General features: G+C 56.6%; 1 protein-coding gene and 1 pseudogene across 1 annotated transcript in view; one reads left to right on the forward strand and one right to left on the reverse strand.

Annotated features, from left to right (window-relative positions):
- The window catches only part of AHRR (aryl-hydrocarbon receptor repressor), an 83,455-nt gene that overhangs the window by 27,814 nt on the left and 33,101 nt on the right, over positions 1-22,540 (forward strand). The window contains exon 3 of the mRNA XM_026449408.1: positions 5,724-5,830. Coding sequence (XP_026305193.1) covers positions 5,724-5,830 — 107 coding nt within the window. The remainder of the gene's footprint in view (positions 1-5,723; positions 5,831-22,540) is intronic.
- Positions 22,282-22,540, reverse strand: part of LOC111527985 — a 958-nt pseudogene continuing 699 nt past the window's right edge.

Raw genomic sequence — 22,540 nt, forward strand, 5'->3', positions numbered from 1 at the left:
GGGGGACACGGAAAAGTACGGGTACATTCCCATCATGCTTGTCCGACCTCCCTGGGTGGCTGGAGGAGGAAGTGATCCAGAGGAGGCCTGCCTTGGAAGCACCCAGAACACAGAGGCGGGGCCTGGTGCGGAGCTCTCGGCTGACCTCGGGCGCGGCTTTGCGGGGCATGTCAGTTAGGGTTCTGCAGTAAAACACAACCAACCAGAGACAGATATGGGGAGGCTTATTATGAGCAGGTGGCTCAGACAACTACAAGCTGCAGACCCAGGAGAGCTGAGGTGTAGTTCAGTCCAAGCCCAGAGGCCTGAGGGCCACGGGCGCTGGCAGAAATTCCCGCCCATGGCCAGAGACAGGGAGATGGGCTGATCCGGCTCAAGCTGTGAGTCAGGAAAAAGGGGTGACTCCTCCTGTCTAGTTCTCTCCAGCCCCCCACGGACTGCCCAGCCACACTGGGGAGGACTGCTGGCTTCACCTAGCCCATGGATTCACAGGGACCCCCATCTGGAAACACCTGCCAACACAGCAGGCAGGATTATTTAATCAGAGCACCTGGTGCTGCAGGTGGTTGACGTGTGACGTCGGTCAGCACACTGGGCCTGTGTCCTCATTAGCTCGAGGGCCGGCTGTGACTGCCAGCAGCAGCTGCCTGTCTGAGTCGGGGTTTCAGCCCAGCCCTGCTCTAGGCTTTCTGAGGGCGTCTCTGGGGCTCTGAAGTAATGGGCTAGCAGGTGGTGGGAATCCTGCGTCCCATTCCCTGGGCAGGTGCAGCAGGGGCTGGCAGGCTGCCTCATGCATGGGTAGGCCCTTGTGTGTCCCACAGTAGGACTAAGCATCTGGGCCCACCTGTCCTGGGCTGACCTGTCCTGGACTCACAGTCCAGGACTGTGGAACCAACTCTCGTGGTCGCTGTTGAAGCCCTCTGTGGTTAAATGCTCCCAGGAGCTGCAGATTGCCAGGCAGCTTTACTTAGGACGATTCCTAAAGGGAGTCCTAAACCAAGTCAGCCTGGGGGCCGCCTGCTCCTCTCTCCCTTACGCCCCTGTCTGTGGAGTTCTGTCCCTTCGAATGAGGATGCTTAGGGTCGATGTGCCTGTTAAGGACTGGGTGAAAACGATGGAGAAGAAAGGGATCCCAGGCCTTCATCTCATTTGGCCGCTTTCACCACTCAGGCCCTGCTGAGGGCTCTGCAGACAGACAGGGCAGTCCTGCCACTAGGGACCTTCATGAAGCACCCACGTTCCTAACCACCTTCTCCAGCCCTCACAGGAAGGAAGCGGCAGGGTTTCTGCTGGTCGAGCTCCTCCTCCAGGCTTCCTGGATAGGAAGCAGTGGTGCTGCTCAGCACACAGCCCCTCAGGGCCTTCCCTCCTCCCCCAGGGCTGGGGTGGGCTGGGGTGGGCTGGGGGGGCCACCCCTGCTGATCCATCCTTTGGCTTCTGGGCCCAGCTCCCCTGACTGCACAGAGGGGATTGTGGAGCTGTGGGCTGGGGCCTCACGGAGGCATGTCCTTCTTCCCAGTCAAGGTGCTGGGATCCTGACTGTCACCTGCCCCAAATCCAGCCTGGGCCCTGTCCGCCCTGGGATCGGTCACAGGAAGCCTGAGAACCGGGTCCAGGCTGCGGTTTGGGTGAAGGACAAAGGGACGTCTCTGCCCGCTTTGCCTGTTCTGCTTCTGTTTCTTCATCTCTCCTTCTTTTCAGCTCCCCTTGGGCCCAGCTCCCTATCCAGCACTGAAGACCTGAAATGGACCTTACTCAGCCCTGCACACAGCAGGAAAGTTCAGCTGCAGTCGCTGCACAGGGCTGGGGTGCCTGATCTCTAACAGCAGGGCTGACCTCCCGCCCTCCATCTGCACTGCTCCCCCGCCCCTGCCAGGGAATTGGCTTCAGGGGACTGGGAGCAATGTGGCTTCGTTTCTGGGCATCACAGCATCACCCAGACGCAGAACTGGACCCGCCTTCTGGCTCCTCCTTCACCAGGGACAGTGGGTCAGACCGAGTCACAGGTCCAGGTGCCTGTGGTGGGGACCAGATGGGGTGGCCTTGGGTTCCCAGTGACACCTTGCTCTGAGTCTCCTCTGTGTGAAGAAACAGAGGGCCCTGAGCAGGACCCCATGGGAAGCCTGAGCCTCCAAGGGAGCCACTCTGCTCCAGCCCTTGCTGTGGGCACAGGGTCACCCGAGGCCTCGGTGCTGACTTCACATTCTCGCTATTCCAGATGAGCCCCGTTCTTGGTTGCAGTGAACTCTGCAACCGTGGGCGGAGGGCTGGCAATGGCCCTGAGAATCTCTAACTTGGCTGAGGTCCTGCACGGTAGGCAGAGTGCTGGCAGGACAGAGGGTGCCCAGGCTACAGATTCGGGTTCAGGCCCAGCCGTGTGGCCTGTTCACCTCTGAGAGGGAGGCCCTGCCCAGCGGCCCTGGCCCTGCCCGCACCCAGCTCAGTCTCATCTGACACGCGGCCCTCCAGCTTCTCACTGCCCGCAGGGCGGGCCCTGGGAGTGGTCCTGGCAGGGCCCCTCTCTGCAGACCCTGCAGAACCAGCAGGCCGGGCAGTGGCTGGGAGGCAGGGGACAGGTTGGCCTTTGCGGTCTTGGGTGCACAGAGCTCCTCCCGCCCTGGCCTTGTGGCCCCCTCCTGCTGGCCCAGCTGTGCCTTGTGAGGGCCACGGTGATGGCCCATCCTTCTCACCAGCCCCCAGGAACGACACCGCTCTCCCAGCTTCCTTCCTCCCCAACCCGTCACCACGGGCATCTGCGGTGGTGTGGGCTGGGGGGAGTCTCTCCCTACATCACAGAGGAGGAGACTGGGGCTGGAGAGGTGGGGGATGGGGGTTTCCTCCCGGGGCGGACCCTCAGGTGGGGACCCCAGGTGCAGGGAGGGCGGGGGGACCTGGGGAGGCCGCGGCCGGGTCCGCCCGCCTCGTGTGCACCTGGAGCGCCCGCGCGGACCCGGAGCCCCCTTCCCCGCCACGCGCCTGCCTCTCCCGGCGCTCCTGGGGCTCCTGGCGCCCTGCCCGGGCGGGCGGGGGCGGGAGCGCTGCTCGCACGCGAGGCCTGGCGGGGCCCCATAGCGTGACTGCGCCGGCGGCTGCGGGGGAAGTGGGGGGGAAGTGGGCGGGCGCCCGCGGGGGGCACGCGATGCTGGGAGGGGCGCGCCCCCGCCCCCGCACCTAGGAGTTTCTCAGGGAAAAGGCCGGGGCTGCCGGTTTGCATTGCTGGTGGGGCGGGGTCGGCTCTGCTGCGGGAGCGACCCCTGCAATGGGGTTTGGCTGCACCGGCCGCCTGGGTGGTCGGAGTCTGTGCGCGAGTGACGGAGTCGTGCACCCCCAGCCGCGCCGCCCCAGCCCCCTGGACCTCGGCGGGGAGCGCCCAGGGCCAGCACGGGGGTCTCGCGGGGCGACCCCAGCAGCGCCTGTGTGGGGCCGCTTCTGCCTGGGTCTCTCCCCGGGCTCGGGGTCATCTGCTGGGACATCCGGGGTGCCTCTTGCACTGGCTTCTCCTGGGTCTGCACTTAGTGGGAGAAAGATCTTGATTTTCATTGTTAAAAGCCTTCAGCTCTCTGAACATGCATGTTGTATGAACTGTGGAGTCTCTGGCTGAGCCTGGAGGGCAGGAGGCTAAGATGCTGGGGTTTCCAGGTGGGAAGAGGCCGCCCCTACCCCAGGGATGCCCCCACCTCGGCGGACTGTTCATGCTTCCCCAGAATAGTCCTGCTTTGCGGCAGAAGAAAAGGGGCTTTTCTTGTTACATTTAGTGCAGCGAACAAAAATCCAGTTTTTACCAGCTATCGGAGTTCAGGGAGAAGTGAGGGCTCAGAGACCAGGGAGGGAGGGGGACAGAGAGACCGAGTCCCAAGGCTGCCCCATGCCACTGTGTCCTGGCTCTTGGCTGCCTCACCGCCTCACTCAGGCCCTTGCCCCCAAAGGACACCTTAGCTTGTCAGCATCCCTGCAGCTGGCACCTCAGATTCTGAATCAGTGGCTCCCAGCATGGTCTTTCTGGTGGAGGGTGGGGTGGTAACCCAACGCAGCAGCCGGTTCCGGGGTCCTGGCTTGATGGGGAGCAGGTTAACCCAGCATCTGAACTCCACCTGTGCTCACCACGGCCTGGGGACACCACAGACACTGGTCCTGGGGGCCCAGGGACTGTGGGGTGAGGAGAGCTCAGAGGAAAGTGTGAACCACTTTGGCTAGCGGGTGGATGCCTTCATGGAAGTCCCGGAGGATGACCAGGAGCAGGAGACAGTGACCCAGGATGAGATTCAGGCCACAACATTTCAGAGCACTCTCAGGTGACACAATGCCACTGGGGCTGGAGAGTGGAAGTCCAACCCACCCTGAGTGAGACATTAAGCGTTTATTCAAGTAGTTATTCTATTTCTTAAAATATCCACCAGCCATACGTCGTTTTGGGACTGTGATGGGTTACAAATAGACACACATGCACTTTTCGATGAGGCTGTGCCCCTCAAACTTGATTTTCTGTCTGGTTCGGGCTCTTCCTGAGCAGTGGGGTGGAGGCAGCCAGGAGTCTAAGCCTGGCCCAGTGCGGAGTCAGGGTGGTGGAGGGGCTGCTTTGGAAGTGGCTGTCTCTCCCTAACCCATGGAAGTGGGCAGATCCGGTGAAGAGGGCACAGCCTGCCCACCATGAAGGATGGCGTGCTGGCCTTTAGGTGCCATCTCAAGGTCAGAACCCGTGGCAAGCTCGCATCTTCCTGAGCGGATACCACCTGGGGCTTCAGCTGAGGATCTGGGAGACATGGGAGCGGCAGGTGCCCCCCGGTCTTGCTGGGGTGTGCTTTGGTCCACACACTGGGGCCAGCTGCTTGCCGGGACACCCTTGCCCCTCGGTCTTCTCAGAAGCTGGGGAGGGGCATCCCTCCCGTGTCTCCAGTGCTCATGAGGACACTGAGTGGGTAGTGGGCACGTGCACTGGGTTCAGAACTCAGCCCTCAGCCAGCTGGGAGGTGAACATGCTATCTGTCCCCTTCTGCACCCGAAAATGGAGAATGCACCGTCCTCAAGAGTGGGGGTGTCCTTAGGGGCTGTGCGCAGTCACCAGGAAGGTGGGGGGACTGGTGGCTGTCCTGGACCTGCCTTTTCCTGCCCTGCAGTGCTCTGCAGCCCCTGGGGGCGTGGGGCCTGGCCTGCTCCTTACCAGGGAGGGGGCTGCGGGGTTCCAGGAGGGAGAGGTGATGCGGGTGTGCAGGGCACAGAAGAGCCGGGTGGATGCAGGGGGCCTTGGCCCAGCCCTTAAAGGGGTGCAGCCCTACAGTGCCGTGGGTCTCATGGGGCCGCAGGGACCCCCTGGGTGGCTTCAGGGGGATCTGGCAGGAAGCTGGACTTTGTCCCAAGACTGGGTGTGGGGTCTGGGGGGTTAGGCAGGAGGGGACAGAGAGCAGTTTCTGCGGAACAGAGTGGGGGTGGGGGCGTCCTCAGGTCATTCTCTGCCTCCATGTCCTGGTGTCCCCTGCCCCTCCTGGCTGACCTGGGACCTGTGTATTGGCTCCTCCTGGTCCACCTTGGCCCCTCAGGACTGTGCTGTGGAATGCTGCGTAGCCTGCCGAATGCTGCGTGGCCTGCAGAGGGGTCAGTGCAGCCCAGGCCAGCTGTCAGGCGAGAACTGTGGGGTGAACGTGGGGAAGCACAAGAAAGACGTAAATGAAGAAGAGTGGCCAGGCCGGGGGTTGGGGGTGCCTAACGTGTCTGTTCTTCTCTGACAGTCGTGCAGGAGCAGAGCTCACGGCAGCCGGCGGCCGGTGCCCCCTCGCCCAGAGACAGCTGTCCTCTTGCAGGGTCTGCCGTGCTGGAGGGAAGGCTGCTGCTGGAGGTGAGTGCCACCCTTGGTACCTCAAACGCTTGACACTTGGTACTCCGTGTCACGCATGTTCAGACCCTCATCCAGGAGGCCCTTAGGTTGTGATCTTTGTAACTATCAGGACAAGTAGGCTCCAAAATGTGTTGAAGAAGGGTGTCCCTGGGTTGGAGTCAGCCTCAGGTGTGAGCCTTGTGGGCTGGGACAGGGAAGGCAGCCCGAGAGCTCTTGGCCCTGTGTGCTGCATCAGAAAATCATCCTCGTTCTGCACCGTCTGCTTTTGCTTGTCAATGAGAGAACCTTGTACAAAATTAAGCCTTTTTTCCCCCTAAAATGAAGGATATGGTAAAGTTTGCATTGGGCTTCCCTGGTGCGGTTTCAATCTTGGGGTGGCCTGTGTGACACCCTGGAAGCTCTGGGCCTGGGCAGGAAGCTCCGTGATGAGGGGGCTTTTCACCCCATCTCCTCCATCCCCCCAACTCTGAAGTGCTGGGTTTCCTGTGCTGTGACGTGGGGACTGTTACTCCTCTGGGAGGGGAGACCGTGGACCATTTTCCCAAACAACATGAGATGGTGGCGTGGAGCCTCCGGGGTGAATCCATTCGCCGTTTTGAAGATAAAGGGGGTTGCTGCCTCCACCAGTGGCTGGAGAGACATGGGCCCTGGGTGGTCCCAGGGTGCGGCTGGGTGGGCTTGCAGGGAGGAGGTGGGGACAACATGGCACTTCCTGGGTAACAGGGTGGGCTCCAGCCAGAGCTCAGGACCCCTGCGTGGGGCAGGAGGGCACCAGCCAACCCGCTCCAGATGAGGGTACTGGGTCCGGGATGGCAGGCTGCCCCACAGCCAGCAGCCTCTGGTCTCCCGCGGAGCTGTGCACCCCTGGTGCGTGGGAGGGGCTGCTTGACCCCCGCTGCAGATCCTCCTGTGTGTCTCCAGGTGAGTTCACAACCCCCAGCTCGCTCTGCCCCACCCTGCTAGTGAATGGGTCCTAGCTCCTGGGGCCTGGGAAGCCTGGAGCCTAGGGGAGGGAGACCTGGGCCTGGTTCCCTGCTGCTGGACTTCCCGTCCTGCTCCCAGCAGCGTGGGATATTTTGGAGCTACCTTCAGGGCGGACTCTCCAAGAAGGCTTTGGAAGAGGCACGGAGGGTCGGGGTCAGGGTCTGCCCGCCCGTCTGCTCATGGCACTGTGGCCCTCCTGCTGCCCGACCTGACTCCCCTGCCTGGCCAGAGCGCTGGTCACACTCACTCTGTTTCGGAGGAGGTTGAGTAGTTCCTGAAGTCTCAGTCCACCGCATCTGGTTCATGTCCTCTGGCCCACAGAAGTTTCTGGAAGTTTTCTTAGATTGCATCTGGTGAGGGTTCCTCACTGCATTGCTAGGGCAGTGAAAGGGATTATATGCTCTTTTTGAAGCTTAAAAGTATTCAAACGGCAAAATAAGCAAAGCAAGCAACAACAGCAGCAAATCCCAGCTTTTAATTCTAATCTTCAATCTCTTCACAATAAACTGAAAAAAGGGGAAGTTTATGGCAGGGCACCCTAAATCCATAAACAGCCTTGAGCCGGCACAGGCTTCAGAGTGCCTGTGGCCATGGTCTGTTGATTTAAGATGAGGAAGTTAAGGATTGGAGCCGCCAGGTACCCTTTGGGGCTGAGCCGGACCCAGCATTTCTATTTATTTATTTATTTGAGATGCTCCACACGTTCAGAGAAACTTTAGTAATGATTTAGAAATGACTCCTGAGAGTGTAGTCTGGACCCGGCATTTCTTTGTCCTGAGTTCACTGGCTTGTCCTCCAAGCCCCCGCCTTCTCCAGGGAAGCCAAGACAGATGGGCCACAGCCTGTGGCTTCCCCTGGTGCACATCTTGGTGCAGGTGCTAACAGTGGGAGGATGCAGGAATGGGGAAAGGTGGGAGACTGGAGAGGGAAACAAGGGGGAGGGATCCAAAGAGACGTGAGCACCCAGAGCAGGCCCTGAAATCCCTGTACGATACGAGTCAGAGATTTTCATTCTATTTTTTAGGTGGGCTACAGGGCTATTGGGTTTAGCAGGACTCACTAGTGCCACGGATGTGGTCTGTCTCAGGCTAGGATGCTGTCACTGACCGCTTAACTTCAGCTAGAATTCAAGTGTATGGTTACTGCAGGGGACATTTTGTAACACTTATTTAAAAATTTACGTACACTAAAGTTCATTCTTTTCAGCATTCAGTGGGATGTGACTGCCACTGTCATGAAGATTTGGAGCCATCCCATCTGTAAACATTTCTCCTCTGCTGCTGTTTTCAGTCACAGCCCCGGCCCCGGCCACGGCTGATGTGTGCTCTGTCCCTGCAGCTCTCCCATGCCTTTCTCTGGATGTCCTGCACACGGAGTCCCACGCATGGCCTTTGGAGGTCAGCTTCACTCAGCACAGTGCTGTTGAGATTTGCCCACGGGGCTGCGGGTCCACAGCTGGTTTCTTGTTATCATCCACGGTGCTGTGGGCTGCTGGTTTGCTTCTTGTTATTGATGGGATATGGACCGACTCCATGTGTCATTCACCTTTTGAGGGATATTTGGGTTGTCTTTAGGTTTTGGCGTTGATGAATAGAGCTGTGGTAGACGTTCACATGCAGGTCTTCGTTTCACGAATAGTAAGCATGTTTTTAACGCGTATCCTCCAGCAGTGAATGAGTATTTCAGTTGCTCAGCATCTTTGGTTTTGCACTTGGTGTTACTATTTTCAAAGCCATTTTAATACTGGAATCTTGTTAGGGCTTTAGTTTGGATTTCCCTGTGACTAACAAGGCTGTGTATCTTTTCATGTGCTTATTTGCATCCGTGTGTCCTCTTTGGTAAATGGTCTTTCAGATCTTTTGCACATTAAGAAAACCAGGTCATTTGCTTGTTTTCTATACAGTTTGGAGAGTTCTTTATATATTCTGGAAACATGTCCTTTCTCGTATGTATGATTTATAAATATTTTCTCCTAGTCTGTGACTTGTCTTTTTATTCTCTTGACAGGATATTACAGATAGTGAAAGTATTCCATTTTGATTAAGTTTAATTTATCAATTTCTCTTCTTGTAGATTGATTTTGTTGCCACATCTCATTACCTAACCTAAGGTTACAAAGATTTTTCTTTTATGCTTTATTCTAAAGTTGTATAGTTTCATGTGTTACATTATGGTCTATGGTCCACTTTTTGTAACTTTGGTATAAGATGTGTGAGGTAGGGGTCAAGATTTATTGTTTTTGCATGTGACTGTCCAGATGTCTCAGCACTATGTATTACAAAGACTATCCTTTCCATACTGAACGGCCTTTATACCTTTGTGAAAAATCAATTGGCTGTATTTTTGTGGATCTGTTTCTGGACTCTGTATTCTGTTCTATATATCTGTATTTTAAATCTTTCAGTAATACCACATTATCTTACCTACTGTAGCTTTAAAGTAAGTCTTGATATCAAATAGTGTGAATCTTTCGATTTTGTTCTTCCTCAGAATTGTTCTGGCTATTCTAGTTCCTTTGTTTTTCCATACAAATTTTAGAATTAGCTTATTGACTGATACCTACAAAAACCCCTGCTGGGATTTTGATTGAGATTGTGATGTATCAGTAAATCAATTTGGGGAGCATTGGCATTTGAACAATACTGACTCTCCCAATCCATGAACATGGTATGTGTCTCTATTTAGGTTTTCTTTAAGTTCATCAGTGTTTTGTAGTTTTCAGCATACATATCCTGCATGTTTATGTTAGAGTCATGTTTAAGTTTTATATTTTTGTTCTTATTGTAAATAAGACTTTTTTTTTAAATTTCAATTTTTAGTTCATTCCTAGTGTATAGAAGTACAATTTATTTTTCTAGGTTGACTTTGTATCCTATAACCTTGCTAAACTCATTAGTAGTCCTTGGAGCTTTTTGAAATAGATTCCATGGGATTTTTTAAAACATAGATTTTATTAGGAGTCTCCAGAGAGACAAAACCAATAGGTTATATGTGAGGGGCCTTATTAAAGGAATTGGCTTACAAGATCACAGAGACAGACAAGTTTCACAATAGGCTGTCTGCAAGCTGGAGAACCAGAGAAGCTGGTAGTGTGGCTCAGTCCAAGTCTGGAAGCCCCAGAACTAGAGAAGCTGATGATGCAGCCCCTAGTTCAAGGTCAAAGGCCTGAGAGCCCCCAGGAGGCCACTGGTGCAAGTTCTGGAGTCTAAGAGCTGAAGAGCCTGGATTCTGATGCCCAAGGGCAAGAGGAAGAAAAGGCATCATTCCCTGGAAGGGAGAGAAAGAGAGAACAGAAGGCAAATTCTCCTCTCCTTGTGCCTGTTTTTCCCAACTGGGCCTCCCTGGTGGGGAGCCCGGAGGTCCAGTGGGGTTGTGGGGTTGTCGAAGATGAGGATGAGGGAGGGGGGCTAGCTGGAGCTGGACAGTGAGCCGAGGCTCCAGCAGACGCAGCTGAAGGAACAAACTTTAAGGGAAGAGGCTGTGAACCAGGCAGCATCCACAGTGCATGAGTCCACATAAAGCCCTGAAAACCAGAGAGATCGCTGGGAAGTGGCACAGTGGCCACCAGTGCCTGAGTGACTTGGATCACGTTCTCAAAGTGAATCAACAACACAGCATCAAGCCACATTCAACGTGAGGGAGCCACGTGTTGCGTAGCGGGAGTCCCCGCGTGTGCATGCAGCTGGACATGCTTCAGAAGCTGCTGAACAGGCGAGGAGTCCTTAGCCACCCAGGCCCCCCATTCTGTGGAAGAGCTCGAGGGGCTCTTCCTCAGCCCTGCAGAGGTGGCAGCTGGGCAACCTGGACACCGAGCCTGGGCCCTTCCCCCAGACCAGCGTCAGAGCACTGGGCGCCTCCACCACAAGACTTCTGGGGGCTCTGGCGGCCCAGAGAAAGGACCGGAGCACAGATATGGAGGTCCCCAGGACACACAGTACAGGCTCACTCTGGCACCCGCGCCAGCATTGCTGGGTTCTTAAGGAAGGAGGCCACCATGAAAGACAGGAGTGAGCCAACCTGAGAAGGTGAGCTGGAGGGAGCAGAGATGCACGGAGTGAAGAAAAGACAGAGGCCGGAAAGGAAAGGAAAAGAAAAGAAAAGAAAGAACAGAGACACATGGAATGAAGATAGGAAAGAGGCCGGAAAGGACAGAGATGCGTGGAATGCAGACAGGACAGAGACAGGACAGGACAGGACAGGAAAGACAGAGGCCAGAAAGGACAGAGACAGGCGAGATGAAGAAACGACAGAGGCCGGAAGGGACAGAGATGTGCAGAATGAAGGAAAAACAGGGAAAGGAAAGGAGAGGAGAGGGGAGGGGAGGCAGAAGATGGAAAGGAAAGGAAAGGGTGGAATGAAGAAAAGACAGAGGCTGGAAAGGACGGAGACGCGTGGAATGAAGAAAAGACAGAGGCCCGGCATCTGTGGCACGACGCGGGGACTGCAGTCAAGAGTAACTTAATCGTACTTTTAAAAATAACGAAGAATGTAATTGGACTGCTTGTAACACAAAGGGTAAGTGCTGCGGGATGGACTCCCCGTTCTCCATGATGTGACTGTCATGCGTCGCACGCCTGTATCAAAATGTCTCAGGCACGCCATAAATATATACACCTACTATGTACACACAAGCATTAAAATAAAAATTTTTCTTAAAAAGAGAGACAAAGACAGCTGACATCAGGATCTTCGGAGACCAGTGAAAGTACAGCACTGGCCACATGAAAATCAGTCGCTGCAGAAAGAAAATTCAGACATGAAAATGGCTCAACAGTTAAAAGCGTGAGAGCAAAAGCCATAACAACCCCAGAGACAGGTTTGACGTTAAAGCTGAAGAGGTCTTTCCATGAGTAAAGGAAAAAGAGGAGGAAATAATAAAGTCAGGAAAATGAGCAGAGCCCGAGAGACGCCGGGGGTCAGAGCTCCAGGAAGATCGGAGGCGAGGGAGTCATCGAGGGGGAGGCTGAGCTGGCTTCCCAGAGCTGAGGGCATGAGTTTCCTGGTTGGAAGTTCCTGCTGGGATCTCTGTGAGATTCCACCCCCTCGGGGACAAGGAGAAGATCCTAAATGCTCCCAGAGAGGAGGGGCGGGTTTCATGGAAAGGATCCAGAGACCTGGACGCAGGAGGCCTGGAGGAAACGCACAAGCGCCTTCCAACCTGGAGTTCACGCACACCCAGGGGCGGGGTCTGAGGTTTTCTTCTTTCAGGTTGTTTCTTGGGAAGCCCCTGGAGGGCTTCTCCACCAGAACCGGCCACAGAAGGGGTTGGGGTGGGGATGGGAGCCCCTCCAGGAGGCAGTGGGAGAGATGGGACCAACCGCCCCACGCAGAACATCCTCAGACAGAGACGGGAGAGGCCCCAGAGAGGCTGGGATGGACAGGAACCAAGGCAGAGAAGGTGCATTCAGCTGAGAGGCTTGTGAGCTACGTCAGTGGTGTGAGTGAGTGAGCACCTGGGAAGACAAAGTCAGCAAAGATGCAGCAACTCCAGGCCCACAGAGCTGCTCAGGCAGAGTGGGGATTCACAGGTCATGCACACCCGGGTGACAGGAGCTCTGCAGGGGGAGCTGAGGCGGTCACGACACAGCCAGATTAGGAAGGTGGGGCCAGAGTGTGCACGGGCGCAGGGCAAGGCAGGCACAGGGCAAGGTGGGTGCAGGGCGAGGCTGGCCCGGAGTGTGCATGGGCACAGGGTGAGGCAGGGCCAGAGGGTGCATGGGTGCAGGGTGAGGCAGGGCCAGAGCGTTCACGGGCGGAGGGTGAGGCAGGCACAGGGCGAGGTGGGCGTAGGGCGAGGCGGGTGCAGGGCAAGGTGGGCGCAGAGCAAGGTGGGCGCAGGGCGAGGTGAGCACAGGGCGAGGCGGGTGCAGGGCGAGGCGGGTGCAGGGCGAGGCCAGCCCAGAGCCTGCACGGGCACAGGGTGAGGCAGGGCCAGAGGGTGCACAGGTGCAGGGCAAGGCAGCGCCAGAGGGTACACGGGTATGGGGCGAGGCAGGTGCAGGGCAAGTGGGTGCAGGGTGAGGCAGGGCCAGAGCATGCATGGACACAGGGTGAGGCAGGGCCAGAGTGTGCACGGGCGCAGGGCGAGGCAGGCTCAGGGCAAGGTGGGAACAGGGCGAGGTGGGAGCAGGGTGAGGTGAGCGCAGGGCGAGGCGGGTGCGGGGCGAGGTGGGTGCAGATGCAGCAGGTGCAGACGCGGCGTCCACAGCCAGGCCTAAAGACGGTGTCTGAAGCTGGGAAAACCCAGCAATGACTCGTTACATAAGCATGTGACTTAGCAAGACAGAGGAAAATGCCCAAACCGCCAGTGAGAAGGACTCAAAGCAGCCACTCAAAGCAGCAGGAAGTTATGTGGTAGGGAGGCTGGTTTTAGGGACAACGGCTGGGTTTCGGTGGAGGTTTGCATGCCGTGTGACTCTTCAGACCTGGCACAGTTCACATCGACTCTCCTTGCCCATTGCGTTCGTTTCGTCAGACCTTACAGTGGTTACCCCAGGCTTACTTTGGTTCCTGGCTGCTTGGACTGTCTCCCCCATCCCTTCATTTTCAGCGTTTCCTTCTCGGTGTAGGTGTCTCTTGCAGGCGGCGGGTCAAGGGATCTCCCCCAACACCAAGCACCTTCTTTCACTGCGTCCACCTACTTTTTGTGATTCTTTAGGAGCTGATTTCTGTCATCCTATTTTGTATTTTCCATTTACTGCATGTCCTTTGGTTTCTTTTTTTCTCCCCCTAACCCTCTGTTAGACAAATGGAGCTTTCTTGAACTAAAGGTACACATTCTGCTTTTGTTCTTGTGGGGATGCCTTTGAAATGAGAATCAGGTTGATTTGCTGCTTCTCAGGCTCCTCTGTCGTGATGTTCCTGCAGCAGGGCCTGTGCTGGCACAGACACGTCCTCCGGCCCTCCCCGCGTTGGCAGCATGTTAACTGTGTCTGAAGCTTAATCCCGATGTCACAGATTCTTGTCTTTGCACCTGATGTTAGGTGTCGCCTGCAGCCTGGGGCACCCGATCACGTCACTCACTAACCGATCGTTCCTCCTCCCGAGTGTTCCTCCAGCGGTCCGCTGTGGGCCTCACTGTGAAACCTTCTGGACGCCCTCGCAAGTGGGAGAATGCTGCTGTGTCTTCGTGCATGGACGGTAGCGGGCTGCATGTAGAGCTCCAGGCTGAAGCCTGTCCTGGTGTCTGCAGGGCCACGTGGCCTTGCTGCTGAGCCTGGTGGGTCTGAATCTGCTCTTTTCTTGCTCTCCTGGGAGGTGTTGCAGTGGTTTGTTTGTTTATTTATTTATTTAATTTTTTTGAGATGGAGTCTCACTCTGTTGCCCAGGCTGGAGTGCAGTGGCGCGATCTTGGCTCACTGCAAGGTCTGCCTCCCGAGTTCAAGTGATTCTCCTGCCTCAGCCTCCCAAGTAGCTGGGATTATAGGTGCGTGCACCACCACGCCCGGCTAATTTTTGTATTTTTGGTAGAGATGGGGTTTCACCATGTTGGCCAGGCTGGTCTCCAACTCCTGACCTTAAGTGATCCGCCTCCCAAAGTGCTGGGATGACAGGTGTGAGCCGCTGTGCCCAGCCTGTTTTCTTTCTGGTGGTCGAGAGTTTTGCGGCGACGTGTCCTCTGGTTTTCCTGCTGGGGGCTCTGTGAGCTCTTCCCAGCCAGGGTCTCTCATGTTCGGTTCTGGACGTTCTATGTCTGTCGCTGCACTGGTGCTGTCCCTCTCCATTCTTGGTTGTATCTTCTGGACCTGCTGTTTCCCAGGCAGGGTCCTTCCGCAGCCACCCTCCTGGCTCTGGGTTTCTTGCTGGCTCCGTCTGGGTGGCAGGAGGGAGGCCCTGCAAGGAGCCTCCAGGCTGCAGCTTTGTGCTCAGCCTCATTCCTGCTTTTCTCTGCCCCAGGGTATCTCCTTTCCTCCCTGTGTGCTGGAACCCTCTTGTCTTTGCCTGTTGCTTGGCTCCACTTTCCTGGCTGTGGCTCCTGCGCTCCGGTCCCCGTGGACACAGGCTCCGATTGGGCCTGTGTGGGGCTGGGCAGGGCTGGCCCTGGTTGCGTGGAGGGCAGAGGGGAGGGCAGGCGGGCAGGGCTGGCTCCTGGGTGAGGAGTTTACCTCTGAAGGGAGCACCATGGGAGGGAGCACTTTTGCCCCAAGTCCTCCCCAGCCTGAGGTTTGCACAAGAGGAGGAGCGTGGGTGCTGGAGCGGGCGGTGCGACTGTGTCAACCTCTCGTGTCTCCAGATCTTGCCCCTCAGGGCCCTGCCACAGCCTCCTGCTGTCACCCCCCCAGGCAGGGCTGTCCCAAGGCATCTTGGGAGGGCAGAGGCAGACCAGGAAAGTGATTTCTCCCACCTGTGTTTTGACTGGGACCCCCCCCCAAGCCCCTGCCCTGGGCTGTAGCTCCTAATCTCCTCCACACCCTAACCCCAGATAGCCCAAGACTCCTGGGGTTCCCTTGGCTTTTCTGTACTCAAGTCCCCCTCCTGCCAGGTGGCCGACACTGGCTGCCCTGCATCCCCATTCCCTGAATGACACTGGTGTGGAATGCAGGCAGAAGCGGCCTGGGAGACACGAGCTCTGGTGGTGGGATGCAGTTGGCCGAACACCAGGCTGAGCAGGGTCCGAAAATTAGGGGAATAAAAGTCCCAGGAGAGGACGAGGTGGCAAACAGGAAGGGCAGCTGACTCACCAGCCCAGAGCAGGGGAATCTCACCAGTTCCCTGAAACGGAGCTTCTCAGCTCCGGGGCTGGACGAGCAGCTTCCCAGAGGCCACTGCATGCCAGGTCATCAGAGGCGCCTGCTCCAGCTTCCACCCTGCCCTGTGCCCAGTGGCAGCCGAGCAGGGCCTCACAAAAACAGCTGTGAGAACAGCCTTGCGTGTCTGGAAGCCCCAAGCCGCTCGGCAGACGGTCACCGGGCCGCGCTGCTGCTCTGGAGTGGTTTCTGGAAAAGCATCCGCAAATTCCTGAGAAGTCCCCAGGAACCAAAATGTCCAGCATTTGAAATTTAACAAGTGGGGAGATGCTCCTCCGCTGCAGGCTGCCGTCCTAAAGAAAGGCCTAGAAGCCCTTCTGGCTAGGGCTGCGCACACTTTCCTGTGAGGGACACTTTGGGAGAGGATTGAGTGAGGGGGACAGGAGGTGAAGCAAAAGGGACGAGGGTCCCCTTCCTCCAGCTTCCTCCACGCAGTGATGCTGCCTGGCTCTAAGGGGCCCCTGGTATGAAGATTAGGAGGCCATGGGTCGTCCAGAAACTCAGGCCAGAAGCGAAGGTATAAAACACCAGATGGTAACACAGGACCACAACTCAGAGGACTCTGGGAGCACAAAGCCAGGGTACAGGGGAACCAGCCCAGGAGGGTAAGAGAGGGATGGGGCAGCGGGGCCCTGCAGCCCAGGAGCTGGGGAGTCCCAGCCCCCATGACAAGGCGGCAACCCAGACAGAGGGTCCCCGGGCCTTGGGCCTGTCCTGGCCGGGACAGATGCAGGGTATGCCCTCCTGCCCTGCCTCTGGGCCTGGCACCCCCGTCCTCAGGGGAGGCATGGAGGCTGGAGGGGACGGCCGTGCGGGGACAGCAGGCTGGGAGGGGGCATCCCACACCCACCTCTGTCCCTGACTTTAGAAGTGATGGGGGTGGAGAACCGAGCCCCGCATGCCGTGGCTGGGGTCTGCGTGTCTGGGGATACTGAGGCGGGTGGCCCCAGCCTCACCCTGGCACCCGCCGGCCACTGTGGAAAGAGCTCCGTGACGCCCAAGCCTGCTCCTGGCTCTGTTCTGGGCACTGTCCCGCAAGCCCCACAGAACACACTTGGCCTCATCTCCTGGCCTGGCATTTTCTGCTGCTTCCTCGGCCTTTCTGCTGAGAGAAATCCACGTTTTACCGTCTGTTGTCGCTGCTGGGCCTGATGTTCCGAAACTCCTTGGAAGTGGCTTTCACTTCAGGAGTTCATGAGATGTATTTAATAAACAAAGGTATAGCCAGAGGTTTCACCAGGGAGGAAGTGTGCCGGCCTTGCAACTGGCCTGAGAGTGGGCACAGTGGGAGGGTAGCCCAGCTCCCCTTGCACCCACCTGCCCACCCTCTCCCCCACCCCCACCCGCCTCTCCCACCCATCCACAGCCCAGGCCAGTTCTGGGAGGCTGGGGACACTTGCCCAGCTGGGTCGGAGTGCCCAGCTCCTCGCCCCCCTCGGAGGCTGATGCAGGTGTCCGGGGTGCACATCGGCCTCTCTGTGACTTTCACACCCCCAGGACTCTCCACTGTTTACCCCCGACCGTCTGCATTAGCCCCTGACCGTCCGCGTTAGCCCCGACCGTCCGCGTTAGCCCCGACCGTCCGCGTTAGCCCCCGACCGTCCGTGTTAGCCCCGACCGTCCGCGTTAGCCCCCGACCGTCCGCGTTAGCCCCGACCGTCCGCGTTAGCCCCTGACCGTCTGCGTTAGCCCCGACCGTCCGCGTTAGCCCCTGACTGTCTGTGGTCACTGAGCCAGGTACACAGAGTTCTATTCAGTGGTGTTCACTTGGCCCCTGCTCTGCCCTCGGCTCAGCTGGCCTTAGACCTTTGCATCCCGGGCTCTGCCCAGCAGGTGACTTCAGCACAGGTGAGCGTCCTGGGCCTCCCTGGTGGAGGGAGTGTGTTTGTGCCAGCCTGGGTTTCAGGTGCCATGCGCTGTGAGCAGGGATCGCACCCGCTTGGCTGTTACTCCGTTTTAAGCTGCCGACACTAGGAGGAGGCAGTGCTGTCATCACGGATGGGCTCATGTGAGAAGGGCTGGGGCTTGCAGGGCCTTCTGCCCCCAGGCCTGGGTCCTGCAGGCTCTGGAGGCTGTGAGTGGCCCTCAGTGAACTGTGGGTCTGTGTGTGGCCCTGGCTTCAGCAGCCGCCCCAGTCTGTTCTGGGTGGATTTTCCCCACCCGAGGTCACTGGTGCACTCAGAACCCCCCGTCAACCTGCTCAGCACCACCGTGGCGTACCTTGTTCCTTCCAAGGACCAAGCAGCCGCAGCTCCCGCTCAATGCCCACCTCTTGGCCTCACGGCAGCTGTCTTGCCATTGGTTTCCTACCAGGTGGTTCTTATCCCCATGCCACCTTCCTTGTCTGCTCTGAGGCAGCCAGGTCAGCATGGAGCCCCCTCGGGCTCTCCTGGGTGTGGAGCCACGGGTGCAGAGGGACGGCCCAGGCCAACTATGGCCCCAAGGTCTCCGAGGCTGGGGCTGGCGGCGCAGGACACACCCAGGGTGCAGGGTCCCAGGCTTAGGGAGCAGCAGGGATGGCTCCCCGACCACCAGGACCCCGGCAGGATGGGCCTGGAGCTTCCGCAGGGAGATTCCCTGTGGGAACGTCAGCTGCGTTTGTTTGTGTGTTGTGACTCTGCTTCTGGTGAAGTAAGTTTCACACTCGGGTGTTGGCATTCAGAAAGCGGATCCCAGTTTTAAAAACCTAAGTTTTGTTCTCTAGAAAATGACATCATCTTTAGACATCAGATTGCCTGTCCAGCACAGCCGTTTGCCCTCCAGTCACAGTGACAGCAGGTGCTGCCCTGATCACTGGAGGGTGCCTGGTGCTGCTGCTCACCGCGCCCTCACAGACGCTCACCGCCGCCGTTCCGTCTTCCACAGGAGGAAACCAAGGCCCAGAGAGGTGAATTAACTGGCCAAGGGCCCACAGCAAAGGCAGCATCGGCACAGGCTGGTCTCCCTCAGGCAGAAGGGGGCCCAGGACACTGGGTTAATCGAGCGGGGCTGCGGTGGGCGTCAGGAGGGACTGCCCGGGGGCCGCCGTCTGCCTGCTCTCCCAGGGCCCCGGGGCTTCAGTCGGCCTCCTGCTCTGTGGCTGTCCGGCCATCCACCAGCTGCATTCTCAAGAACTGTTTTCAAATGCTGGAGCTGCTCAGTGGAAGAGTCAAGGCTGCGTTTACTGTTTGTGGGATCTATAAACAGCCAGTTATTCAGCTCCCCAAGCCAGAGCGCTGCCTCGCACGCACGCAAGCCCCATGGAGCGGCCCCTGCGAGTGATCTGGCTCCAGGAGGCCGGGCCAGCTGCCCCGACGCCCGCCCGGTGCCCGCTCGCGTGACTAGTGGCTGTGTTGTGGCTCCGTAACCGTGGCAACGGCTCTCAGGGGAGCACAATGCTCCCAACTTCCCTTTACTCCGAGGAGGGGCAGCCGGGGGGCTGTGGAGGGTTGTTCCTTTTTCCCTCATTTTCCCTCTGCCATGACCTTGACAAAAATAATCTTTGAAGTACTTGCCGGCTATTTTTTTCTGCCCTGGAACTGGAAGAGATCAGGATATTCAAAGGGTTTGACAGAGGAAGTCCTGGCTTTCTCAGAACATTTGCCCCGTTCCCTGTGGTGCCTGGGGAAGAGCGCGGCTCCGGCCCTCACCTGCCCCGGCCTCACCTGTCCCGTTGTTCTTGCGAAGTGGCAGGTGTGCCGTTCGCTGATGTTCAGTAACAGCACATAGATGTGATCTTTTTCCCCTTAAAAAAAGTGCAGCCTTAACCTTAGAGCCAAATCCTTTTTTCCATTTGGAAAAGTGATCTCATTTTCCATGGACCATGTTAAAAAAAGCAAAAAACAAAAACTTTTGTAGGATTAGAAAGGCAGAGAGAGAGAAAACAAACAGACTCTCGAGATGCATATTTGAAAGATGGGCCCACATGTGTAAAAGTATTTGGCGTGACAGTGCTGGACCAGAAGTCAATCTGATATTGAATCCATATGACACAGCAAACAGCATTTTATGGTCTTTAAAAAAATTCTGCCTTGTGAGTTAAAATTAAGGTTGCTTTTGGTTGTGACTAATCTCATAAAATCTTTTTTAAGAAGACATTTTATATACTCAAGGCTTGAAAATGTCTTTGGTCTTTGAACTATTATTAGTAGGACATCATCAGTACGTGGCAACCGCTGAACTGGGAAAGCTGTGGCAGGAGCTGGCGGGCACAGACCCTTCCTGGCAGTACCAGAAGGGCTGGGGGCTGAGGACCCGAGGCCCTGTGCACCCCCTCCAGCCTGTGCAGGCCGGGAGCGAGGCCCCTCAGTGTCACCACCACTGCCCGGCTCAGAGCAGGCGGTTGACGGCAACTCCGTTCCCTTTCAGCAGACACCCCCCAGGCCACACGACCCCGGCTGCTTCACGTTCTCACCTGTTTTCTAATGACCCCTTGGTGCACCCCACGTCATCTCACCCTGTCTCTGCCTAAATCCCAGGGGAGGGAGGGGCTGCGGGGGTCTGAGGGGCGGGTGCCAGCCTGAGGGGCCAGCCTGAGGCACAGGGGTGGTTTGGGTCCCCCAGTTCCGGACACAGCTGCTGAGCCCCAAGATGGGAGCCACCATAGAGAAAGGGTGTCGACGCCATGGGTGCCAGCTCTGGGCCAGGCTTTCTGGGTTGCCCAGTGTCTGTATCACTACATGGGAAGGGGGTGGGATTGGCCCATGGTCCCTCCATGGCCACAAAGTCCCTGACCTCCATTGGCACCAGCCCAGGGCCCATATCTTGCTGAGCACAGGCAGGGACGATCCTGGGCCCTCGTGGATACTCCCCACGGTCATCTCCAGGCAGGACAAGAACTCTAGGAGTTCCAGGGTGAAGCTGTGAAGCCAGCATAGGCAGGTGCGGTGGCAAAACGCAGGTCAAGTGTGCCTGGCACCATCGTTTCCCAGGATGCCAGCTCTGCAGGACACAGAGTGTGATTTACCCTCACCACAGCCTCTGAGTCACCTTTTATCCCAGGTGGGGATTGCAGGGAAGAGCGAAGTGTCGTGAAGTGATTTCAGACTTAGATACCTTCCTTCTGGAAATGCAGCCACAGCAGCAGCGTTCCCAGCCAAAGCAAGGTGGCAACCAAGCCTCCACTGACAGGTGGGCGGGTTGGCAAGATACGGTGTCTACCTACAGAGGGTAGTATTCAGCCTTAAAAACGGTGGGGCAGTGAAAGAGAAATACACAGACAGGACTACACCAAACTGAAAAACTTCTGCCCAGCAAAGGAAACCATCAACAGAATGAAGAGGCAGCCTACGGAATGGGAGGACGCATTTGTCAACCATCCATCTGACAGGCGGGAAAGACCCCAAATACATAAGGAACCCAGCCAACTCAAGAGCAAGAAAACAACCCGATTAAAAACCAGGCAAAGGACCTGATAGATGCTTCTCCAAAGGAGACACAAAATGGCCGGCTTGTACGTGGGAAGGTGCTTGGCATCACCAGGCACGGGGAAGTGCAAATGGAAACCGTCAGCGAGCTCATCTTGCACCATCAGGACGGCTGTTTCAAAAAGATGAAGGCAGTCGTTGGTGAGGGTGTGGAGAGAAGGGGACTCTCGTGCAACTGTTGGCGGGAATGTAAATTAGTGTAGAGTGATGGAAGGCTGCATGGAGCTTCCTCGAAAAATTAAAAATGGAACTTCCATGTGACCCAGCAGTGCCTCTGCTGAGCATTTACCCAAAGGAGCTGAAATCAGAATCAGAGACACCCGTGCCCACATGCTTGTCGAAGCAGTGGCCACAGTAGCCAGGACGTGGAGACAGCGTGCACGTCCACCAGTGAATGCACAGGTAAAGAAAATGTTCTGTGTCTACACCGTGGAATACCATTTAACCAGAAAAAGAAGGGAATCCTGGTATTTGCAAACCACGGATGAACCTGGAGGACATGGCGCTTAAGTCATGGACAGACAGTTCTGCGTGATCTCACTCATATGTGGAATCTAAAAAAGTGGAACTCATAGAAACAGAGAGTTGATGGTTACCAGGGGCAGGGGGGTGGGGTCGGGAGGGGGCTAAAAAAGGAAGGAAGGAAATGGACAGGCGCTGTGGCTCGGATCCACCTAGAGGACCCTGCGGAGTGAAACAAAGTCAAAGCCTGCTGGATTTGGCTCAGATGAGGTCCGCAGTGGAGGCAAATTCACAGAGGCAGAAAGCACGGGGCTGGGGAGGGGAGTGGGGGCACATGTTTAATGTGGACAGTGTGGGTTTGGGAGGGTGGGAGCGTTCTGAAGGCGGCTGGTCATGATGGTTGCACAAAGATGTGAATGTGCTTAAGGCCACTGAGCTCAAAAGGATTGAAATTTAACCACTTAGGTCGGGCACGGGGGCTCACACCTGGAATCCCAGCACTGTGGGAGGCCAAGGCGGGTGGATCACCTGAGGTCAGGAGTTTGAGACCAGCCTGGCCAACATGGCGAAACCCCGTCACTACTAAAAATGCAAAAATTAGCTGGGTGTGGTGGCGCAGTGCAAACCTGTAATCCCAGCTACTCAGGAAGCTGAGGCAGGAGAATTGCTTGAACCCGGGAGGGGGAGGTTGCAGTGAGCCAAGATCGCACCACTGCACTCCAGCCTGGGTGACAGAATGAGACTCTGCCTCAAAAAAAAAAAAAAGAAAAAAGTACCCCTTAACCACTTAAAAATGGTTAAAATTGTATTTTTTTTTTTTTTACTTTCAGATGCATATTTGTCTTTATTAAAATTACTGATGCAGAACATTCGATTCCTTATCATTTCCATGGTCTTTGTTCAAAGTGTCTCTTTCCTGGGTCTCTTGAGTTTCTTGATACACCTTCTCTTCCTTTTTGCTCAAAGGACGAAGAACACACATTAAAACTTTTCCTCCTTGAACAGCTCGTGGTCTAGATGAGAATGGAGCTACTCCAGGCACAGTCTGGAGTATTTGATGAAATATCCCCCAGGCGCGGTCTGGGGTACTGGATGAAGTCTCCCCCAGGCGC

The sequence above is a fragment of the Piliocolobus tephrosceles genome, chromosome 4, assembly GCF_002776525.5.
Source record: "Piliocolobus tephrosceles isolate RC106 chromosome 4, ASM277652v3, whole genome shotgun sequence".
Classification (NCBI taxonomy): Eukaryota; Metazoa; Chordata; class Mammalia; order Primates; family Cercopithecidae; genus Piliocolobus; species Piliocolobus tephrosceles.